The sequence below is a fragment of the Protopterus annectens genome, chromosome 4.part0 (genome assembly GCF_019279795.1).
Source record: "Protopterus annectens isolate FY-2018-M chromosome 4.part0, PAN1.0, whole genome shotgun sequence".
Lineage (NCBI taxonomy): Eukaryota > Metazoa > Chordata > Ceratodontiformes > Protopteridae > Protopterus > Protopterus annectens.
The window spans coordinates 899,420,830-899,446,177 of record NC_056733.1 but is presented as its reverse complement, the minus strand read 5'-3'; the positions used below and the strand labels follow the sequence as shown (position 1 = coordinate 899,446,177).

At 39.0% G+C, this 25,348-nt stretch overlaps 1 protein-coding gene across 1 annotated transcript in view; it reads left to right on the top strand.

Moving 5' to 3' along the window:
• LOC122800365 (radial spoke head 14 homolog) overlaps nucleotides 1–25,348 on the top strand; it is a 355,258-nt gene that overhangs the window by 39,352 nt on the left and 290,558 nt on the right. The window contains exon 3 of the mRNA XM_044069814.1: nucleotides 2,266–2,487. Coding sequence (XP_043925749.1) covers nucleotides 2,266–2,487 — 222 coding nt within the window. The remainder of the gene's footprint in view (nucleotides 1–2,265; nucleotides 2,488–25,348) is intronic.

The following is a 25,348-nucleotide window of genomic DNA, read 5'->3' as shown; positions in this document are numbered from 1 at the left end:
GGAAGAAAGTGATAACTGGAACATATTTTCTGGGAGTGTAATGAATTTGCAGACTTTAAAGATTTCCTGCAGACAACTCTGTCAGAGATACTGGGTGAGCAAATTGGTGTAACTAAGGAAATTATTTTTTGAGCTATGATACGGAATCAGAATTACCTAGACATAGTAAGGGTAATTATGGTGGTTGCCAAAAAAGCCAGAAAATGGAAATCAACGTCTAAACCAACTGTACTAAAAGTAGTAACAGAGATAAAACAACTGGAATTGGGATCTTTAGAAAAGGGTAGGAACAAATTACATAGAAAAAATAGGAACTGTAAGAACAATACATGCAGAGGAGGAATGAGGTTTAAAAGATGGCAGCATCTGAATGAGCTATGTAATGTTTGACTGACAATAACTGGATAGATTATAAGTGATGCATAATGTTTACAACTAAAATTATGTCAATATGGTTGATGTATAATGTTTGCAACTAAAATCAGGTCAATATGGTTAGTTTTCATTTATATAAATGTTTTGTTATATGTGATAATTTAATAAATAAAGATGTTTCTTGTTTAAAAAAAGTGCTCTTGCTGCCTTATTTAGACACCTCGGTACTTTTCTGTTATCGGGTCAACACTTTCAATGCAGTCGTTCAGCTGAAATCCAGCATCTGAGCACATTTTACACACACCTGATAAATGGACGTGTTAAAGGTACTTAATTTCAATGCTGAATGACCGCATTGAAAATGTTGGCCCAATAACTGACAAACACAGATGGATTAACAATGAATGCAGCAGTTCGATACAACGTTATCCCTGTGTACTGTCTTATTGTACATCTCTGGCATGTAGTCCACAAGTTACGACTTGATTGGCTGAGACAGAGAGAGAACACCTCCTTTGCAGGCCTCTGTTACTCCCTTCCCCATTCATTCATTACGCTGCCCTTTCTATTGAAGAATTGTAACATCTAAACATGTACTTATTTTTTTGCGAAAGGTTTATAGTTGTAACTCCACAGAAATATTGTCTTGTGAGACATTACATGGTCATAGCGGTGGCGACTCTCTAGTAGGTGAAAACGTGAATTACCAAATATTCTCTCAAATAAAATGCCTGTAACTGAAATTATTATTCGTAACTATGAAGTGTAAATTCACCACCTTTTTCTCCAAACCTCACCAGTTTTAGGTAGTAGGATTTCAGAGGACAGAGCTAACATTTCGAGTCAGAGAGTTTACAGTTACATAACACCACCAACAGACTGCGTAGCTACGGTACTGCTACATGTAATGCAAGTACATTGAAATTACATCGAACATGTTAAATAGGTTCACTGTGAACACGTACGGCTGATTTCCTTCAATATTCAGTCATAGCGTGCATGTCTGTCTACAGTAATCGGTGTTTCAGTATCACAGCTAAAAAAGAAATGCAAACAAACCCATAAAAATGAACACATTCGTCATTCTCTCTAATTATTTAACAGCCGGTGATGCATACACACTGCTATTTAAATGAAGTAATACATTTGGCGATGACCCGCAAGGGAAGTATGCCATTCTGTATAAACATCAGCGGCAGCAGTGTGATCTCTGAGACCGCAGCCTAACATTCTGAATTGAAATCTCTGATGAGAGCTGTTGCCCCGATAACGGAAAAGTACTGACACCTAAATAAACTGGAATGCCCAAGGTCAGTTCAAGTACTGGCTTGAAGTGACATATGTTTGTTTTTTTACGAGTTTGTATATTTTGTATATATCCACAGGTTAGCAAATTCTGAAGAGTTCTGAGTGTTCCAGGTTGGTGCAACTTTTAGAAAGAGTGGTACAGGTGCTATGTTGTCTGTTAGTTACTTCAGTTTCTCCAAAGTTCACCATCCTTGGAGTATGAATAACAAAGTAAAGGGATGTGGAAGTTTCACTACCATATGAGGTGCAGGTGGGCTTCTTCTGTGTTGCAAAAAAAGTTTGTTGTCTCATTTGTTCATAAACTGTTTGGGTCAAGTATGTTCATTATGAGAATGCATGTATTTGATAAATAATTTGTAGGCATTTGTGATTGGACTTGTACAATGTGAGGTGATCCATAGCAAACTTATGTGGTGGAGCCAGTGGATGGATGGATTTGCAGAAACTTCCCTTTCTAATCTGCCAGCTGTATAATCAGCAATAAAAGTTGAAAATGTTAATTTACTACAACAGTAATATATTTTTATTATCACTGCAAGCTATAAAATGTTATTTACCGTTAAACTATTTTTTTTCTTTCAGAAAAAGAAGAAAAAACAGTGGTTATGGCTCATGCCCGTATTTCAGCCAGCCTCCCACCCAACATTGACCCAACAAAAACACCTATTGCATTTGGGGAGAGAGCACTGCCTAAACTAAATGAGGAGCTGCGAAGCCCACAACTTGTAACCCGTCAGCGAGCACTCATGGCTCTTTGTGATCTTGTCCATGACCCTGAGATTGCCTACCAGGCAATTAACACTGGTGAGTTAGACATCTGCACAGTTAATGACGGGGGTGCTTCCCATGTTTGTATTTTTATTTCTATATTTTAATACAGAAAAACAAATGTAAGATGAGGCTGTACTATAAACTATGCCATTTACATATGGTTGCGTGTATATGAGTTGCATCAGAGCATCGTGTGTTACCTGCTGCTGGATATCTGATGGTTTCTGAATTTTAAGGTTGTAAATAATGTTAATACCCATTTGTTAACTAGATGGGCCATCTGGACATAGTCCCTTTTCAAGGGCGACCTCGTAGAAATGTCTGGTTTAGTGACTTGCTCAAGCTCACACAGCAGGCAAATAAGGGTTGAGAAATTACAGCTCACAGCCTAAACCCTCTGTGCCAACTTCTAGGCCATCTCTGAAAGGGATAAACTTTATTCTCTAATTTTATTCTTCTTCTGTTTTACTGATGGTTTACCAAAGTAAAAACAGAAACTAATTATTTTTTACTTCCGATAGTACTGTCTGGCAAAGATCAATTGTCTTGGAAAACTAACTTGCTGTAGGGGCAACTGGTGGAGCCGAGTCAGTACACTTAATGCAGTTTTGTTACTCAGAGACTAAGGAATATAATGACACACAAGATAACAGTATGCTTTATGCAGCTTATGTTACTCAGATACATGAAGATTTAATGTTGCACTAGTTAACAGTACACTTAAAGTACTAAGAAATATAATGGCACACTTGGTAATAGTACACAGAGCATTTTGTGTTACCTCATGTGCCATTATATTCTTCACTGTAGCATACTGGCATATAAATAGGACCTGCTGGTGTGATAGGTTTCTAACTCAACATATCCTGTACCTATGGAATAGACTTTCCCTGCACGTCAAGCAAAGAAGCGTGGACCAGTCTTGATGACTTGATGGGTATTCCTATATTCACCCGAAGTATGTACCATGGCTGTTTGTAATTGGAGCAGCTTATATTTTTTAAACATATGCAGCTTACACTGGCTAGACTTCTCAGTGGTCATCTAGACTGTATACTTAATATGCACCTAAGAACCAGTTTTGAAAGCTTTCGCCCTATGGAGACATTTTGGAGGGGCAGCTCATGCTTTCTTTCATTTTTAATGTGGTAAAAAGCACCTATTTTTTGGTAAACTTGTTTATCTCTTAGACTCGTGTAAGCTTGAGATGATTGATTGTAATATACATGCACATCTATATGTTTCCAGAATACAGCATTCTCCATGCAGTTAGCTGGACTTGCATGTATGTGAACATTGTAACTTTCACTCAGACATGGTTTCTTTGACACACTGCTTTGAGCTTTGCTTTTATCTCCTTTGGTGCTTGTTGGCTGTCAGGTAACCAGAGAGGCTTTTTAATACCTATCAAAGGGTATGTGTATGTTCTTTTCTCAGTGGGTGGAATAACCTGCTTTGTATCTAAAGTCTGACTATCTCTGTTTATTCATGTAGTTATTAACAATTTGGTAAGCAAGTAGGTGAGTTGGTTAAAATACCCTTTCAGCCACTGCTTGAGGTATAGGAGAGGGACAAAACAAAATGCAACTAATACAGCAATTATGAGTAACAGATATCAAAACAATTATGAAGGATAGTTCGATAATACAATCTATTATCTGCAGTTAAAATGCTTACACTGTTAAAACAGAAAATTATTTAGAAAGTGATTGCATCTGTTTTAAGAGACTAGATATTGCTTTAGAATCAGAATATAGCGGATACAGGCTATCCAATATTAAGGAAACCTTAACAGGCAGCACTTTGACATGCTGTTTCAGTTTTGTCTTGAACTCTTCTATTGAATTCTGAGACCAGACCTCTGCAGGGAGGTGGTTCCAACAGATTTGGCCAATTTTAGTCAAAGCGGTTTCCACAGTAGTGGTACAAAATTGAGGTTTAACTGGAGAAATCCCTTCTTAACTTCCCTTCAAAATGCATGGCTTTTACCAGAAGGACAGTCTTTAAGTATACTGGGCATCAGCAGTGCGCTGCTTTGGACAGGGAGTGTACTAGGTGTTAGCAGTGCACTCCCTTGGACAGGGAGCGTAATGGGCATCAGCAGTGCACTGCTTTGGGCAAGAAGCATACTGCGCTTCAGCAGTGCACTGCTTTGGACAGGAAGTATACTGAGTATCAGCAGTGCATTGCTTTTATACTGGGCATCAACAGTACACTGCTTTTATACTAGGCATCAGCAGTGCACTGCTTTTATACTGGGCATCAACAGTGCGCTGCTTTTATACTGGGCATCAACAGTGCGCTGCTTTTATACTGGGCATCAGCAGTGCACTACTTTTATACTAGGCATCAGCAGTGCACTGCTTTTATACTGGGCATCAACAGTGCGCTGCTTTTATACTGGGCATCAACAGTGCGCTGCTTTTATACTGGGCATCAGCAGTGCACTACTTTTATACTAGGCATCAACAGTGCACTGCTTTTATACTGGGCATCAACAGTGCACTGCTTTTATAATAGGCATCAGCAATGCACTGCTTTTATACTGGGCATCAACAGTGCGCTGCTTTTATACTGGGCATCAACAGTACACTGCTTTTATACTAGGCATCAGCAGTGCACTGCTTTTATACTGGGCATCAACAGTACACTGCTTTTATACTGGGCATCAGCAGTGCACTGCTTTTATACTAGGCATCAACAGTGCACTGCTTTTATACTGGGCATCAACAGTACACTGCTTTTATACTAGGCATCAGCAGTGCACTGCTTTTATACTGGGCATCAACAGTGCGCTGCTTTTATACTGGGCATCAACAGTACGCTGCTTTTATACTGGGCATCAGCAGTGCACTGCTTTTATACTAGGCATCAACAGTGCACTGCTTTTATACTGGACATCAAAAGTGCACTGCTTTTATATTAGGCATCAGCAATGCACTGCTTTTATACTGGGCATCAACAGTGCGCTGCTTTTATACTGGGCATCAACAGTACACTGCTTTTATACTGGGCATCAGCAGTGCATTGCTTTTATACTAGGCATCAACAGTGCACTGCTTTTATACTGGGCATCAACAGTGCACTGCTTTTATACTGGACATCAACAGTGCACTGCTTTTATACTAGGCATCAGCAGTGTGCTACTTTTATACTGGGCATCAACAGTGCACTGCTTTTATACTGGGCATCAACAGTGCGCTGCTTTTATACTGAGCATCAACAGTGCACTGCTTTTATACTGGGCATAAACAGTGCGCTGCTTTTATACTGAGCATCAACAGTGCACTGCTTTTATACTGGGCATCAACAGTGCACTACTTTTATGCTGGGCATCAAGAGTGCACTGCTTTTATACTGGGCATCAACAGTGCACTTTTTTATACTGGGCATCAACAGTACACTGCTTTTGTACTGGGCATCAGGAAGCCAGGGAGAACTTTTAAGTGAATCATAATGGTGTATCTTAGGACTGGTTTAGAGCAGAGTTTTTCTGTCACTTTGAGTGTTTGAGGATTTATGGCCAAATGAAGGGACAGGAGGGGCAGAGCATATTCCAGATTAGGAATGAGAATGTTTTTGGCAAGGCATTGGCATGATTTTGTTGAGAGAAGGTGGAAGATTCTACAGCAGAGTTGTAGTTTGGTGAGTAACTGTATTGTCAATATGGGCAGAGAAGTTTTATCACGGATCGAATAGCTCCACAAAGTACTGGAAAGGGATTATTGAAGTTATCCTTCACAGTGCATGAAAGAACATTTAAAGTTCTATAGGAGATGTCAAAAAATCGTAATGTTGGATTTGTCTGGGCTGATAATTAGCCTGTTCATATTAGTACTGTTAGAGAGGGAGGATAAATTTTGCTGCATGGGTTGGTAGAAATGAGAAGATGCCTTGTTGGATTCTGTGAGTTGGAGGTCATCAGTGTACATAATTCTTTCAAGCTGTAGAAAACGTGGGTTAAGTCATTTATGAATTGGGAGAATAATTAAGGTCTAAGAATGAACCTTGGCACACTGCAATATTCAGGGTACCTGTGTTGGAAAAAGTGTTATTGCTGTAGAGTCTAAAAGTTCATTTTTCAAGGTACCTTTTAAACCATGACACAGTGCTAGAGCCAAAATTAAGCTTACTTGAATTTACTGAGTAAAAGTGAAAAGCTGACAATTTTGAAGGCTCTGGTGATAATTATGAACAAGCTTCTTGTGAGAAGGCCTCCTTCATGTTATAATGCATTTTATTTTGTGACCGTCATCTGGTATCTGGCAGTGAGTGCAGAAGAATAAAGCTGTGACTTGTTCATGGGCTACATCCTGTGCCAAGGGTACAGGGTTTAAATCTCTCTACTTTCATTTTTCTACTGTGCGACCTTGAGCAAGTCATTTAACCAGACATTACTCTGAGGCAATTGGGCATTTGGGCTGTGCTCCTTAATAGTCTCTTGGTCTGCTTGCCTAGTAACTACATATGAACAATGTAGAGTGCAGTCAGTGTACTAAATGCATTATGGAACCTATGTGTAGATCAGAGTGTGTATGTTCCTTTAAGAGCCATTCAAGTTAGTCAGCATGTGCATATAAGTACTGAGCTCGTGCAAGCAAGAGTGCCATTTTGTAGTGAGCAGCCAAGGTGTAAACTTGCATATGTGTAGTAGTCAGTCAGTTAGTTTGTCTAAGTTTAATGTTACCGTTCTCCATCCTGATGTGCTTGTAATTTTTTTTTAAAAGTTTGTAATAAACTACTTAAATTAACACCCAGCTTCATCATCTTATTTAATATACACAAGACGAGTGACATGGAGTCAGAATGGGATCCAGAGTAAAATTTCTTCTTCAAGAACATGAGGCAGGCAGTTACAGTTGGAGGAATATACAAGGGTAGAACATCCCTGCTAAAATGACTTGCAAACAGGTCACAAAGACAAATCCAGGTACTAAAACTCACTTAAATGATTCTTTATCAGTGAATATAAAACAAAGCATTAAAACCATTCAAAATGACTTTCTAATTAAACGGAATGTTGAAATTATGATATATTGATAAAAATACTTGAAATGCTTACAAGAGTGCTTGAAATAACTTTCAAACCACATAAAATGTATAGAAAGAACTACCATATTTTTTCGCTATGTGCTTCTTTTTCATATTGACTAAAGCGATCTGGGAAATCCGAAGTATGCAAAGTGCTCGCAAGTTTGTGCAGTATTATAGTACAGTTATTTCACAGAAAATGGTCATTTCGAAGAGTTTATGGTACAGTTGAAATTTTTTTCAAGTACCTGGTGTGTGTTTATACATAATTACAATGGCCAGGTCTGTACTGTGTCTAAAGCAATTTGTTGGCATGGCAGAGGGATTTTGCAGACTTGCTCCACTTGTATTTAATATTAATGTTGCTGAAAACTGGAGAGTGTTTGAACAAGAGTACAATATTTTCACACAGGCTGCTTTTTCTGACAAAGATGCACATACAAACGCATTTATTCTGTTTTCTTTAGCTGGTTCAGAAACCACTGAAAGGGAGTGTTTATTTGTGTATGCCCCAGCTGTGTATGCAAGGTAGGGTGAAAACTGCCATGTAGTGGTACCAGTGAAAACCGCCATGTAGTGGTACCAGCTGAAACCCTGGAAGACCCTGCATGCTGAAAATGTAAATTTAGAGAAATGTGTTACCCCCAAACGAATATTACAATGGAAATGCATATATTTTACACAAGGGATCAAAAGCCTGCTGAAATTTTTGCAGCATATATAACTGACTTGAGAAACAAGGCAAAAACGTGCAGATTTGGTGATTTAAGAGATGAGTTGATAAAAGACAGGCTTGTGTGTGATATTAAAGATGGTGCAGTAAGAAAGATTTTGCTTTGAGACAGTGATTTAACTTTGAATAAGGGCATAGTTATTTGTCACATATATGAGCTCACAGAAAACACACAAATATGCTTACAAATGAGACAAGCATGCTTCCAGTGCTAAAGTTGATAGTATTTAGCACGAGGTTAAAAGATACAGGTCTAAGGATGTGGTTGCTTCAGTGAAACCCCGAGCTTTTCTATCAAATTCCAGGGCAGCTCCAGAAAAATCCAGAACATGCTCAGTGAAGCAGAGGGGTGAGTCAGCAAAATTGAAAGGGCTCACGGTTGCTTCCAACTCTAACACCAACCATAACCCAAAAAGTTAGCTGCATTACCAAACTTTATTGTTAATTGTCGTAATTGTGGGAGAATTTTTAGCTTTTGGTCAGCAGTGCTGCACATGTAAAAAGTGGAATCATTTCAAAAGGTTCTGTATATGAAAAGGGGTGCATTCTTTTATTAAAAGAGAACATTCAAAGAGGCAAGCTGATCAACTAGAAAGCTGTGACTCTACTTTTTATGTTGATGGTGTGTCTGTGCTTGGTAAAATAGTCAATGTAGTAGATTTGTGGGCAAAGAATGAAGAATTTTGTACTGTTCTGATTAATGAGAGACCTGTAGAGCGCATAGATGATACTGGTTCAAAGTGCAATGTTATGTCAGCAGAAATGTTTGCCAAAGTAAGTGTTGGTGAGAGGCTTGATCTGGCAAAGTGTGCAAAGTTAGTTGCTTATTTTTATTTATTTATTTTTAGAAGCTAGTTGCTTATGGTGGTGAAGAAATTCAAACCAAAGGCTCAGTAGTGCTTTTGTGTTACTCTGCTGGGACAACTATGACTTGCAGTTTTACATGGTCAAGGGGCACATACAGTCATTGTTAGGCCTCAAAGACAGCTTGAAAATGGGACTTCTTTCTTTTAATACAGAAGTCCACCATGTAAACACATATAACAATGAAAATTTCACACAAACTATTTTTTATGACTATGGTGATCCTTTCAAAGACAAGTTAGGAAAACTCCCAGTAGTGAGCAGACGAGGTGTAAGCATGCATGTGTGTAGTAGTCAGTCAGTTTGTCTAAGTTTAATGTTACCATTCTCCATCCTGATGTGTTTGTAATATACTACTTAACTGAACACTCAGCCTTATTGTCTTATTGAATATAAATGCACAAGATGAGCGACACTATGAACCTATGAGTGTAGAGCGCAGTCAGTGTACTAAATGCATTATGTAAACTGTGCTGTTGATTACACAGAAGGCCGTAAGTATTAATTTAACTGAAAAGCTATTTGTATTGTAGTTTTTCAAATATTTTGGCTAGGGAGCAAAGATTGAAGATGGGTCTATAATACATACAGTTCTTGGGTGCCAGGACTGTAGGTAAATGGGTTATGGTGGGCTGTTTAAACAAGAATGAGATGCAACTGTCTGACATAACCCTTCATTTTTATGTGTTAAGTTAAATGATATTGAACAAAGGATATATCCTTAAGTGACCCCAGCTTATGCTGGGTAGATATCAGAGGTGCCGTTTTGCAAAACATCTTTCCTCATTATGTCCAGCTAACTAGGCAGTTAATCAGCCTTGTGCCAAGTTATTACATACTCTCTTGCTAGCCTAGTAAACAGGAGTGAAGGCTATGATGTGTCTTGAGCCTTGGAACAATGAAAATAAAGGCCAACACATTAACCTTTGTCAGTACTTCTTGTAGTGGTATCACTCAGTTTGGTTGTGGCTTTAAGAATGTTGCTGCCATACCACCTGCCATACTGGGTGAGAGAAAATAATGTGTGTTGGTGAACATGATTGTTAAATTTTTGTGGAGTGAAGTGATTTTCTTTATTTTAGTTAGTGGATGCAGAGCAGTAACGGACCTATAATTGTCAGACTTTTGTGCATTACTGCCTTTACATATGTTATCTAGCTGGAGAATAAATAAGAGGGACATGATCGCCCAGTGTCACAGAGGCAAGGTATCCATCTCTGCTGCTGACAACTCCAGTTAGAGAATAGAGCTAGGCCATTGGTAGGAGTGGCCGAGGGGAGGAGGGAGACTAGGATGGAGTGGCTAAAGGCCAGCTGTCCTATCTTGAAGGGAGGGTAGGGTAAGGGATCAATGCCTGTGTAACCTCTGATGGAGACCAGGAGTCTTGTAAGTTAACAGCTGATTTATAGGGAGTGACACAATGATCTTTTTTTGGTGGCCAGATGCGCTTCTTCTGGGGCAGCACTGCTAACCACTAATGCAACATGATGGCTCCTAATGTCCTGTTTTCTGCCCCCCCCCCCCATTGGATACTCACTCTCTATCTCTTACTTTCATCACAAAGCCAAGTTTCCAGAGAGTTAAGGCCCTGCCCAGAGAAGGGAAGTGTCCAGGACTGCCAGAAAAGAGCACTAGGAGTCCTTGAGGAGAGTAGAGAGGTTTGTGGGGATAAACTTGGGGGACAGTGATGTACTGGGGAAATTTAAGAAAGCAAAAACAAAACAAGTCAGACCAAGACACTGTGAATGTGGTATAACCGCCATGTGATCTTTAGTGAACTCCCTAGAAGACATGTGGTCTTTAGTGAACTCCCTAGAAGACATGTGGTCTTTAGTGAACTCCCTCGAAGACTTGTGGTCTTTAGTGAACTCCCTAGAAGACATGTGGTCTTTAGTGAACTCCCTAGAAGACATGTGGTCTTTAGTGAACTCCCTAGAAGACATGTGGTCTTTAGTGAACTCCCTAGAAGACATGTGGTCTTTAGTGAACTCCCTCGAAGACATGTGGTCTTTAGTGAACTCCCTTGAAGACATGTGGTCTTTAGTGAACTCCCTAGAAGACATGTGGTCTGTAGTGAACTCCCTAGAAGACATGTGGTCTTTAGTGAACTCCCTAGAAGACATGTGGTCTTTAGTGAACTCTCTAGAAGACAAGTGCAGTTGCTTGTACCTAGGTCATTAGCTTTTTTAAAGCTATATAGCTCCTATTCTACAGCCCTTTTTAATTATAAAAGATATCGCTTATAGCTTAATTTATTATATTACACTATTTACCTTACTTCTATGCTAAACATCAGTATGGGTTTTTTATTTCCAAATAATACTTCTGAAAGTAATTCACATACATTTTAAGTACATTTTACTTTATTTGTTGTATTTTACATTTTTGGACCAGGATAGTCTGACTGAGCCAACAAGTTATATTTATTTATTTATTTATCTATTAATCATTTGTTTACCAGGAAAGTCTGACTGGGACAGATCCCATTTTCAAGTGGAGGCCTGGGGAGAATAGCTCCATTGGAAAGTACATACAGTTTCACACATATTAGCACATTCAAATGTACAAGTAAAATAGTTACATTGGAGAAAAGCTGCATAGGTGTATTACATGTAATTTCACACACATTAGAACATACAGTTATACATGAAAACAGTTGCACTGGATCACATTGAGTACATCAGGACATTACACTTGTTTGATATTTAATACAGAGTCATAATATTCAAAATGCTAGCATTATTATGAACATAATGACATAATGTTTCAGCATGTTTGTATAAAGTCAACAGTAAACTCTAAGGGATGTGGATTTGGTCAGAAATGTAGGTAAAGTGGAAGAGAAAAAGCAGGTAAAGTAGGGCAGTTAGATAAGGAGGGGATAGAGTGTAGCAAAATAGGCCATATTAGTTAGATAAGGAGGGGATAGAGTGTAGCAAAATGGGCCATATTAGTTAGATAAGGAGGGGATAGAGTGTAGCGAAATGGGCCATATTAGTTAGATAAGGAGGGGATAGAGTGTAGCTAAGTGGGCCTTATTAGTTATGTAGATCGGTTGGGGAAGGAAGGAAATTGCATCACTAGGTTTGATTATAGTCGTTGGATATATTTTGGTTGTAAAGTAGTGATGCTGATTGTTGGAAATGAGAGGCAATATTAGTCCGGACTAGTGCAAGGGCATAGCCATTTATTTGTGAGGTAGTTCCTAAGTAGCTTTTTAAATTGAGATGAGTTGGCTATTGTTATAATTGGTTGTGGAATACTATTCCAAATTTTAGAGGTGTAGTTAGAGTAAGTGGAGTCAATAGTGGCATTTTTGGATTTGCATACGTGCAGTAAGGATTTATTAATGGATCGGAGAATTCGAATATTGGTGCAGGGTAGCAGCAATTGGTGAAGGGCAGGAGTTTTTTCTGGTTGGTGAATTAGTCTGTAGGCAGTAATAACTTGACTTTTTACTAGAATGGGGTAATTCTTGCCAGTTCAGTTGTTATAAGGCAGAGCAGTGGTGAGACCTGTGAGGGGAACTGGTGGTGAATTTAGTGGTTTTATTGTAACAGGCTCCTAGTCTGGCCACATCTGATTTCTTTAGATTGATGACGATAAGGAAGGGATAAAGTAGGGTGGAGAGTAGGTGTCTCCTGGCAGTTGCCTGTGTTGTGGTGCTAGTCAGGAAGGGCTTGAGTCTATATAGTGCACTTAGTTTTACATGTCTTTTTGATTTCTTGGGATAGATGTATATATCAAATTTCAAGGCATTGTCTATATGCACTCCTAGTAGTTTTGCTTGACCTACAGTAGATATTATGGATTATTGGAAGAGTATAGTTGAAATGGTGTTGTGAGGTTATGTGATTTGCTAGGGTGAAAGAACACAGGTTTAGTTTTGGATGGGGTCAGGATTAGTTGTAAGTCTGATAACCAGGCTTTAGTTGATAGGAAGGACTGTCTTCACTTTGAGTTCCTGTAGGGTTGGTGCAGGATATATGACAGCAGTGTTATCAGCGTACTGCACAACGGAGGCTAAAGGAGTCTCTGTGTGAAGTCTGTTGGTGAATATACTGAAAAGTAAAGGGCCTAGGATTGATCCTTGGGGGACCCCCAAGGAAATAGGTAAAAAGAAAGAAAGATCAAGTTGCCATTTTAACGGCTTGTTGGTGGTTAGTTAGGTAGCTAAGGAACCATGCTAACGATGTATGGCTGAGTTTTAGGTTGGAGATTTTAAGTAATTTCTAATGAGAAACTGTATCAAATGCTTTGGATAGGTCCAAGAATATAGAGGATACCAGATTGCTATTGTTTCTATGTTGGATGATGGTATTGTTGAAGCTGAGCAGGGCAGTTGTGGTATTGCAGTTTGGGCGAAATCCACGTTGTGTGCTAGAAAGAAAGTTATTAGTTAAGAGGTAATTGAAGAGCTGCATGTGAATGCACTTGTCTAAGACTTTGGAAAGGGGTGATAAGATGACTATAGGTTTGTAATTTGAGAATTCAGTAAAGCTACCACCTTTGTGCAGTGGGATTATGTAACATATTTTCCAGGTTTGTGGAACATATTGTTCAGTTGTAGACCGGTTGATAAATATGGAGATTGGGTAGGAGATGGCATCTGCTGCTAGTTTTAAGAAATCAGCAGGCAGGTTGTCAGCTGCCAAGGTTGCAGGCTTTAGTTTAGAGGGTTTTTTTATGGTTTGAGTTTGAACAGGTTTGAAAGAGAAGGAGGCAATTTCTTTATTCATCATAGCTAGGATAGTGGGAGGATTGATGCAGTGGTTCTTAGTAATTGAGTGTATGGTGTTTGTTACATTTTGAAACTGTACTATCATTACAATTAGTGGTTGATGGGATGGGGGTGGATGATTGACCTGTGTGAATGAGTTTATGCTGATCAGAATTTTGTTGTATAGTATACTTTTTTGTCAAGTTTGACTTGGGCTTTAGCTTTATTTTGAAGTTATCTGAAGTGTTCTAGTTTGACTTGAGTTTTGTTGGTGTGCCAGATTATCCAGGCTTTATATCATGGTTTCAGTAAAGACTTAGTTTCTTTTGATAGCCAAGGGGTGAAGTTGGTTTTCATTCTAGTAGTTCTACATGGGGCAAGGCCTTTTAGTATTTCAAGGAAGCTGGTGTTAAAATAATCTACCGCAGTATCAAGGGGTAGGGTTTTGATTGGGGTCCAGTTACAGTTTAGTAAGACTGAGTTAAAGGTTTGAGCATTGAAGCTGTTTTTGTTGCAAATATGGTGATAGGTAGTATTTCTTTGGGGGTGAAGATGTCTAATTAAACAGGTTGGGAGATGATCAATAATGCTATCTGGGAGACAATCTGATTGGATTCTAACTAACACTAGGTAAGACTGCAATCCAAATTGTAGCTTGCTACAGATCCCCCACCATGCCCCAAGATTCTCACTACACCTTTGTAAACATACTGGAAAATATTAAGATACAACCAAACACCCTAATACTGGGTGATTTCAGCTACCCTGCCATTAATCTGGGAAAACTACTCATGTACCAACACCTTTGCCCAGCGGTTCTTGGAATTCATAAATTCCAGTGCCCTGGATCAACTAATCAATAGTCCTACCAGGGGCTCCAATATCCTGGACCTAGTCATTACCAACATGGGAAATCGATGCTCAACACCAGTGGTCACCCCTTCATTGGTTAGGTCTGACCATAAACTAATCACCTTTGACATCCACATCCTACCCCCACCCCCCAGTAAGGAAATAACCTTAATAAAACTTCTCCAAGGCAAACTTCATGCTACCCAAGTCAGAAGTGACAAACTTCATGACACCCATGCAGACAGGAAATGAAAGTTCGACTGCCGAATCCTACACTAAAGCACTGTACGAGCACATCCACTCATGCATGAATCGTGCCATCCCAAATAGAACCAAGACGCTCTCCTCCAAAAAAAGGAAGCCAATCTGGTGGTCCCCTGTCATAAACAAACTATACAACAGAAAGAAGAAACTGTTGCCGAAAAGAGGAAAATCCCAGAATGCAAAAAACTCCCTTACCAGCCTCAGTAAGAAGCTGAGATCCCTCATAAAATCCTCCAAAGCTAGTTACAAAAATAAAATTGCCAAAGATTCGAAAGACAACCACAAGGCATTCTATAGCTATCTCAGGAATCTAAATGGCAATGCTCAGATCTGCTCTGAGCTACAACAGAATGGCATTACATATACTGATCCCAAGGACATTGCCAATATCCTGGCAGATCGATTCAGTGCCAACTTCACCCCCCCTCTCACCCCCTGAAGGGCTCATCTCAATACAGAAAGATTGCCAAATTCCTGTAATGACGGCCACACAGGTAAAAACCCGTACTCTCCAAAGCTAAGAATACAGCATCCATGGGACCAGACAACATCCCGGGCTGTGCACTACATGAACTAGAAAATTAACTGGTACCGCACCTAAGTGTCATGTTTAATCATAGCCTCACCTCAGCCTTCGTGCCCACTGAGTGGTGCACAGCTACAGTTATCCCACTCCACAAGGGGGATCCACCTTGGATCTTGGCAACTACCGTCCCATTAGTCTGACGAGCCTGACCTGCAAGGCCATGGAACATATCATCATGGAACTTGTAAACAGACATTGGCAACCTTCAAACACTAGACCCCACCCAGTTTGGGTTCGTGAAGGGCCAATCGTGTCTCCTGAACCTGATTGACTTCTTCAGATCAGTCTCCAGAGCCGTGGAGGAGGGTAAGGCAATTCACACAGCCTATCTGGGACCTCACCAAGGCCTTCAACACCATCCCCCACTTTGGAATCATAGATAAACTTACTAAGCTGGGCATAAATCCCTACATCACTTGATAGGTTGCCAACTGGCGTACTGACAGAACCCACACTGTAAAATAGCCGACTCCAAATCCAGATCCAGACAAGTGGAGTATCTCAGGTTTCAGTCCTGGTACCGCTTTTGTTTGGCGTCTACTTCTCTGAAATACAGGCCAACACTGAGGGACTCTGGCTAACAAAGTTTGCAGATGACTACAAACTGGGAGCCATTATTGAATCCCCAAATGATGTGGATATTCTACAAAAGGGTCTTGCAGAAACAGATGTTTGGTGCTAGAGCCATGGGCTCAAGCTCAATGCCAAGAAGTGTATAGTTATCCCCTTTGGGAAAAACTATGTACCCATGAATTACCACATAGGTGGCAGTACATTAAACACAGAAAGTGTGATAAAAGACTTAGGAACACAGGTGGACAGTAGTCTCACCTTCGATAACCACATCACCACAACAGTCAGGAAATCCTTCTATGTGGCACACCTTATCACTAAGGGCTTTTCATCCAGAAAAAAGGAGGTCATTGTCTCCGTGTACTCATCCCTCATTAGACCCATCATAGAGTACAATGTCCCGTTTGGTATGTACCTCATCAAGACAGCTGCAACAACTGGAAAGGCAGCAAAAACACCTCACTAAAAGAATCATAGGCCTAAAGCAGATGCCCTATGCTGACCGACTAAAAAAAACTCCAACTATACTCTGTTGTATATCGTGTACTCAGAGGCGATCTCTGCTTAACATACAAGGCCATGTCAAACCCAGAGTTGTTGGACATGCAACACTTAAAGAAATCCCAATCCATTAGAGCCACATGCTCCAGGGACCTAAACCTTGTCATCACAATGAACAAAACATGCTGGAGGGATAGGTTCCTGACCCAGAGACTCCCCATACTCTGGAATAGACTGCCCATACATGTCAAGCAGAGCGCATCCTTGGCCCTCTTCAAAAGGAACCTTGACGACTGGATGGGAGATAGGAAATTTACCCCGGGGATCACGTCAGTTGCCCTGCTAGACAGGGGTCCAGGGAAGTAAATATTGTGGGAAGAAATAGCCAGGGAATTGTTATGGCTAGGCTTGTATAGCCCCTAGGGTCAATAGCCTAGTACCAACCTGTGAACCTAACCTATAAACTAATGCTAGCCTTCCAATCTAAAATAGAATGTCTTTTGGTTGCCTTGTCTATTCTTGTTGTGGATTGAATGACTTGGGTGAAGCCATGCAGGTTGATATAGTTAGAGGGGTTATGAGAGTCACAGGAGTGCCAGTCAGAATTAAAGTCACCTGATATTATGGTTTCTTGTGGGAATGTTATTGAAATCCAGTGCAAAAAAAATCCTCAGTTAAATTGGAGTTATTGCCAGGAGGAATAGAGATATGTATTATGGTTAGATATTTCTTGTGGTTTATTTCAAGTTTGGTAAATAGTACCTCAATATTATTGCAATCAGGCATGCTTAGATTTGTAAGTTCTACTTTTATGTTTTGTTTATACATTAGGGTTATACCACCCCCTCACTCATTTTTTTTGTCACATCTACGTATATTGTAACCCGGGGGAAGGATTTCATTGCTGATAATGTCAGGTTTCAGAAAGTTTTTTGTTAGTGTTATAATGTCTAATATGAAACGTGTCCTTACCTAAAATGTGACTACATTGTGGACAACTTCCACATTTATAAGTGCCAGACCTTCCTTCAACATGATTGAAAATTTTCCCATTTTCCAACAGACATTTGAAGGATTTATCCTTTTTATAATAGTTGATTGAGTACCAAATCTATCCATAAGATTGGAATCCATGGAAAATAATTTCCAGTTCCTATTAATTATCTCAGAGATAACTAAACTATCCAGGGCATAGGTGTAAATAAAGGACATCTCTGAATCTTTTGCTTTTTTTTTTTATTTTTTTGTTTTTAATTTATTTTTTATTATTATTATTATTAATAACCCCACCAACCCCATGGGGTTATGTAAAATATGGGTACACACTTAAATCTCTTTAGTAATAACTTCTGTTCTAATTTAATTTAATAATTCCTTAGAATATCCCCTGGTCAAAAACATCTCCATAAGCATATCACTTTCTAAAATAAATGTGTTGTAATCAGATATCATCCTGGCAAGCCTAACCAGTTGGCTGGTGACCACCGATTTCTTTTGGTGTTCTGGATGCCAACTCGAGAAATGAAGGTAAAAATTGGAAAAAGTAGGTTTGCTGTATATATTGGAAACAAAAGTGTTTTCTACCATATCTTTACTAATAAGTACATCCAAAATGCTATTTCATTGAGGTCAGAGGGATAGGAAAATGACAAGAAATCAACTGTGTTGTTAATATATAGAATATATAATCGTATTAGAGGGGTTCAATATAGGGTCAGTGGACGATTTTATTGTACAAGTAAGAATGTAGTGTATTTGGACCAATGTTTAAAGTGTCCTGCATATTACTTGTGGAAGACTTCTAGAAGGCTGAGGGACCGTATTTTGAGCACCTTTTAGATATCAAAAAGAAGAAAAAAAACACTAGTGCTTTATTTAAGCACACTAATGTCTGTGCTTCTCATCACTTTGTTTTTTTAGTTATTGATCAAGTTAAGAAGAATCCCCTCTGTAAAGTTACTGATGAACACTTCAATTTTAGAGAATTACAATGGAAAATTAGACTTAATGCTACAGTCTTCCATGGGTTAAATGAAACTTATTCTTTGTCATCCATTTTAAAATTAAAGCATTATGTGGTTAAATGAACTGGTTTTACATATATTTGTACTTTTATATATATTGTATGATATGTTCACATTTTTATATTTTTTGTATGATATGCATTTTTTAAGAGATGCATGTGTTACTTTTTTGTACATGGTTATGTGACTGTTTTGGATGATTTGATTGGTGATTTTATCATTTAAATGTATGGCTGGGTTTAATTACTTAGTTCTGATGAAGTTCCATACTTGGGGAATGAAAGTGCTCAACTGACATTTCAATAATGTTATTTATTATAGTGGTTATTGTGGTATACATGGTTGGTCATACTTTCAAGGTGCTGTTTTTGTTTGTTTTAGATGTAGATGCAAATAATGACTTCCCACAGTTAGATGAAAAAGAAAGCTCTAACTACTTGTTAATGTCGCTTAAGCTTCCATTCACTTTATTACTACTCTATTTTTTATTTGCTAGCTGTTGGTACTTTCTGGGACCATATGGCACTGGCATAACATTAGGATGTATTGCATGTGATGCTCTACTGACAGACTTCCTAATCCTGTAAACAAATCAGCATAGTCATGCAGGATATCACTGCTGGGCTCTATATAGTATTTAACAAGTTTCAGTAAGTGTTTAACTGGTTCTATACACATGCTGTTTTGTTTTTACACTGTGAATTTGTTTTATCATTCATATCCTCTCACAAGCCAAACAACCCAAGATGTCTGGAGAATTTTTTTTTTCTGTAAGTGTCACAGACTTAAAAAAAGACCATCTACTTTCTATTTTATATTTACACATTAGAAGCATTTTACCCAGTGGCTGCACCTGGTAGCCAGAATATGGTAACAATGTGAAGCTTAGTGTTCAGAGCCTTCCAACCCCAATGTCTTAAAATTATCTTCAGATAAAATATACTGTATAATTGCATTTTGTTTAAATTTGCTTATTTTTAATTCTTATTATTTATTTCCAACATTCTGACATGCATTCTTATCTCAGTACTTCTGATGCATTTTCTGTATCAAGTCCTTCACATCTGTAGTACCAACAGTCAGTCAATTTTCATGTTTCTGTCCAACAATATGGAAATTCTTTTCAACAGACTGTTTCCATGTATACATGTTAGAAAAGTGTTCTGTTCTAGCACAGATTCTACAGTATTTATTAAAACAGGATAGTACTTCTTGTCATGCTTATGGCCAGACTTGCACCATGTGATTTGAATTATAATTGAACATTTTTTTTTTTGTTTTTTTTTGGTCTCCTTATTTTTTATAGTATATTGTCAAATGACTGTGTTTTTCATACACATTACAACTGCAACACATCCTTACTTTCTAGTTTTTGACTTTCTGTTTGACTTGCATTGTATTTTATTTAAACACATTTCCCCAGTTTTAACGTTTAACTGTGTACTAGTAATTTCACTTGCTCTGCAGAGTTCCATAGATTCTGATAATGGCAGGCCTTTTGTATGGAAGTCCTGTCCATTCTTTCATCATTTTGTCCTACAAACAGTTCTGTCTCTTGTTACTAAAGCATGAATCTCACCAAAACACTGTCCTTGGCTCTATTCATCAGCTCGGTAAGATGAGCATCTACAGACTCTATTGGTTCTCATTCTTGTTCTTGTATAAAAACAAATAGCAAGTGAATGGTGTCCTCATTCTAAGCTCAAAATAAATAGTTCCTTATCATTGCTATTCTGTTTTTCTCCTGTTGAGGAAAAGGAAAAGAGATAAATACCTTTTAAAATTTCTTCTCCAGTATTAAGCAAAGTTTAAAGAACTTTATCTTTTTGGGATTCTCAGGCTAATCTTCTTTCAAGAAGAAATAAGTCAGATTACCGGATTCAGAGCTTATAGTTGTTTTTGTAGTTACCTCAAAGTGAAAAGATTCTTGTCATTGCATTTGTAGCATATGTTTACAGCTCTGCAGATATATTTCTTCAGGTATGCAAATGTCTATTTACTTCTGACATTTTGTAGTGTTTGGATGATAAGTAAATACGGTAGACACTGAAGATATTATATCATCTCCATGTGGTCTCCACTTAGACTGTACTATGAAGAAGAAAGTGTGCCACATGACATGACACTTCCCTGTACCTATTTCATTGCTATTTATATTTTCCTGTCCAGCTTCCAACTCCTACCTAAACTGCCGAAATGTTTCACATCTGAAGAATATTTCACCTATATTCATATGCATATACCTATACTAAAATTACACAATAGAATATGTATTATTTCATTACTTCATGTTTTATTTAATCATATCCCCAGATCCCCTCTGAAAATGGAACTTCCCAGTAGGGCCAACCTGGTCAACAAAATGCAAGTAAGTAAATAAACAAATAAGTAAAATAAATTAGTTACAATATTGTACATTATATCTAGGTACACTTCCATAGAGTTGGAAAAGTACAGTCACTGATTATTCTATTTGATAAGAAAGGTGGGGGATGTTCAGAAACACTTTGTGTTTGTGAAACATTAATTACCATGAGATTTTACTTTTTATTTTTTACATGCTTTCATGGAAGTGGCTAGTCATCCATCTCAAATAAAATGTTTTCTACTTGAAATGCAGATTGATCCACATTCTTTGACTGCAGGTAAAAAAATAATAAAAAAATGGCTTATGGTAATTACCATTTCATATAAGTTGTACATGTTTCTGAATACCACAGCATGCTCAGTGTGTGGTATCTGGAGTTTTATAAATGTAGGAGGTAACTTGTCAGTAGAATCAGTGCTATATTTTTTAATCTTAATTAAAGGCATTTTACTGTGAACATACTGACTGGGTGGAATTTAGGGGAATTGAAACTGTCTATGATAGCAATGGCCTAGATTTCAAGAACTGGGAGAAGGTGAGTCGTTTTATTTATAGGTTCATAGATTAGCCTAGAAATTGCCTAGAAATCTATCATCATCATAATCAACCCCCTTTTTCTCATTTTCTTCATGGGGTTTGGGTGTGATATCATCTATCACCATCTCTGTCTCTCCATTCCGTGTCACTCTCCTACCTTCTTCAGTAATCATGTCTGAGTGTCTTCAGGTCTTCTCTCACACAATCCATCCACCTTTTTGCTGGATGCCCTCATTTCCTTTTGCCTTTTTCATATTGTCTTCTGCTTTTCTGCACATGTGCCCAAACCACCATAATTTGCTATCTTTGAACTTTTCTGCAATTGGAGCTACTTTGGCTTCTGCTCTTATGTCGTCATTTCTTCACCTGTCCCACAGTGCACATCCTACCATCCATCTTAGGCACTTCATTTCCATCACCTCTAGCTTCTTCAACTGCTCTGCATTTACTGCCCAGGTTTCTATACCATACTGGCTGCACCACTGTTATGTACACCTTACTTTTCAGCTTATTGGATGGTGCAGTGGTGCAGCGGTACTGTTGTCACCTCACAGCAAGAGGTTTTCTGGTTAGATTATTGGCTGGAGTGCCTTCTTTGCAGAGTCTGCATGTCCTCTCTGCATTTGTGTGGGTTTCCTCCAGGTGCTCTGGTTTCCTCCCATGTTTCAAAGACATCTGTCTGGAGCATTTTTCCCCCAGACCTCCTCTGAAAATCAGCTTTGTTTCAAGTCAGACTTTCCCGGTAAACAAATGTTAAATAATATAAATTAAAATCAATAAAATGTTTGGCATTCTTCTGTCATACAGTACCCCTGTCACTGTGTGCCATTTGGCTGTACCACCTCTGATTCTAGTTTTGACCTCCTAATTCTGAATTCCCTTCTCCACAACCACCCTCCCACATACTAGAAACTGTTAATCTGTTCTACTGTTTTCCATTTGATCTCCTTTCTCAGCCTCTTCTGATTTCCAGTATTTCCTGCTAATAGAGCTGTCTTTTCTGTACCCAGTTTCATCCTATTGTGCTTTCAGTTTTGTATTCCATTATCCTAGCCTTTGCTGAAGTTTTAACTCTGAGTCTGCCTGTAATACGACATCATCAGCATACATTAACTTTTTTGATCTGCTCCCTGTGACCGGTTTGCTAACATAGTCCATCACCAGTATGAACAGCAGTGGGCTCAGAGCTGAACCCTGATGCACACTCACTCCGACTGAGAATCCCTCTATACGTCCAAACACTGTATGTACTTGTGTCATTGGGTCCTTATACATAGCCTGCACTAATTCTATCAATGTCTCTGAGACTTTGGACCACTGCACGAATGCCCAAATCAGCTTTCTTAGAACCCTGTCATATGCTTTTTCCAGGTCCAGGAATGCTCATTTGGACTCTTTCCTCATCTCACTGCAAACATCAGGGCAGATGTATTGCATCCTGATCTGAATCTAAACTGTTCATATCCCATCTTACTTTCTACTACTTTCTGTACTCTTTTATCAGTCACCCTCTTCAAAACCGTCATGCAGTGTGATAAGAGTTTGATACCTGTTAATGCCCGTAGTTCTAAATGCCCCCTTCATTCTTAAACTAGTATGCTTATACTCCAGTTATCTAGGATACACCTTCCTGTCCATACTGCTCTGAGAACCGTCTCTAGAACAGGCTCCTCATCCATGTGAAGCAGAGTTCCTCCCTAACCCAATTCAAGTGTAACTTGGACAATTGGATGGGGAACAGGAAATTCATCCCTGGTTTGGCACCTATGTCTCTAATGGACACAGGCAACCTGTAAATGGTTCATCTTCCAGGCTCCTGCTTGTAAATGTTTCATCTCCCAAGCCCCTGCTTACACTTATCAAGGGTACCAGAACTTGTCATGGATTTGGGATACGTGGCTAGGCTTAAAAAAAGCCCTTGTGATCATTAGCCTAGTAAACACCTACGAACTAATGAGTATCCTCTGATGACATTTCTCCCCATCTCACCCAACAACTTTATCATGTCTGCTATGGCCACATCTGAACCGGCTGCGTTCCCTGACTTCTTTTACTTAGTGCTATTCTTACTTCTTCTAGGGTAGGCTTCTCCTTCTCTCTCATCATAGGCTGTGTGTCTGGGGCAGTACAGTTTCTGTGGTATTTTTCTCATTCAGAAGAGATTGGAAGCACCCCTTCCATCTGCATTTGATGTCCTGTGGATTGGTGAGCAGGTTGTTTGCTGACATCCATTATGAAGGGAGTCTAACCGTCTTCTGTATCTTTCTGTCTTTGCCTTTCAAGCTGATATAGTTTCTTTGTGCCATCCACTGAGTCACATTCCATATGCTGATAGAATGTCTCTGATGTCTTATTCTTTGCTATTGCAACTCCTCTCTTAGCCTGTGTGTTAGCCAATCAATTTATGCTGATAGAATGCCTCTGATGTCTTATTCTTTGCTATTGCAACTCCTCTCTTAGCCTGTGTGTTAGCCAATCAATTTTCCTTCCTAGCCTGCTCTGCCTTTTTTAGCTCACACTTTTTCGTGCACTCCTTTTTTCTTTCGATGACTTCTTGGACTTCTGCATTCCACCAGCAGTTTTCCTTATGTTCCTTATTTCCATACCTGGCACAGCTGCATAACTGTTCTGTAGTCGTCACGCATTTTGTAATGAGGTGCTGCCATTCTTTTTCAGTTCCACCCATTTTCTCTTCTTCTTGTTAGAGCCCTGAGTAATTCCTTGAACTGTTTTGCTTTCTCTCCAGTCAACTTCCAGAACTTCAGTCTCATCTCCATTGACCTTAGACCTTCTCTGACCACTGCTTGCAGCTAATTGTTGTAACTAGTGGTTTATGCTGTTGCCGACTGTTTCACTGGGGGTGACTTGCCTATGAATCCATGTTTACTATTTTTTCTTTGAGGAAGGAGGTTGGTATAATGGTTAAGGTGTATACCTCACATACTCAAGGTACAGAGTTTGATTCTCAACTGTGAAAAGGAGAGGCTTAAAATGGCCAACAAGGACAGCTAGTCGAGTACTTGCCTGTAAACCTATGAACCTAATAAAATTCGATAGTTATTGGTTCCCAGTGGTTTGGTGAGGGTATAAATACTTGGGTATGCATGGCAAAGCTTTACAAGCTTCTTTTCTGTAATAGAGAATGCCAGACCAGGGGTATATTTACCATTCCGGTTCCTGTAAGCCAAGTTTTGCTTGAATAAGTTCAAGGATGAAATCTGCTTCATATGGATGGGAAGTCTGTTCCAGAGAAGGCAATCTCCTGTGAGACACATACCTGTCCCTCTAGCATGTTGTATATATGATGCCAGCAAGATTTAGGTCCTTGGATTTGTTGTTCCTGATATTTACTTTACAAATGCAGAACAGACCCATTAAGGCTGGCTTGGAAGATGCCTTGTAGGTCAGGCATAGGTCACCTTTCAGAAGCCGTTAGAAGACTAAAGGCTTTGATGTAGTCTTCATAGGATTTGTTTTCAACATTGTGTACTGTTTTTGTGAGGAGTCTCTGTGGACACTCCAGTTGTTGCATATGTCAGGCCAGGTACATACTGACGGAGGCATTCTACTCCATGATTGGTCTTATGATTGCAGAGTGCAATGGAGTGATAACATGTTTGGATCTAGATGCTATACCCCGCTTACAAGTCGTGCAGCATAGAATGATTTCCTCACTACAGCAGGCACATGATGGTCAAATGCCAAATCCCTGTCTACATGCATTCTCAGATCTCTGACTATAGAATCTACTCTTGGGGTGTACCATCAATGTAGTCATTTGCAGGAGTGTCCATCTTTCCAAAAGATACTTTGCTGCAGTTGTTTGGCATTGAGTTTTAGA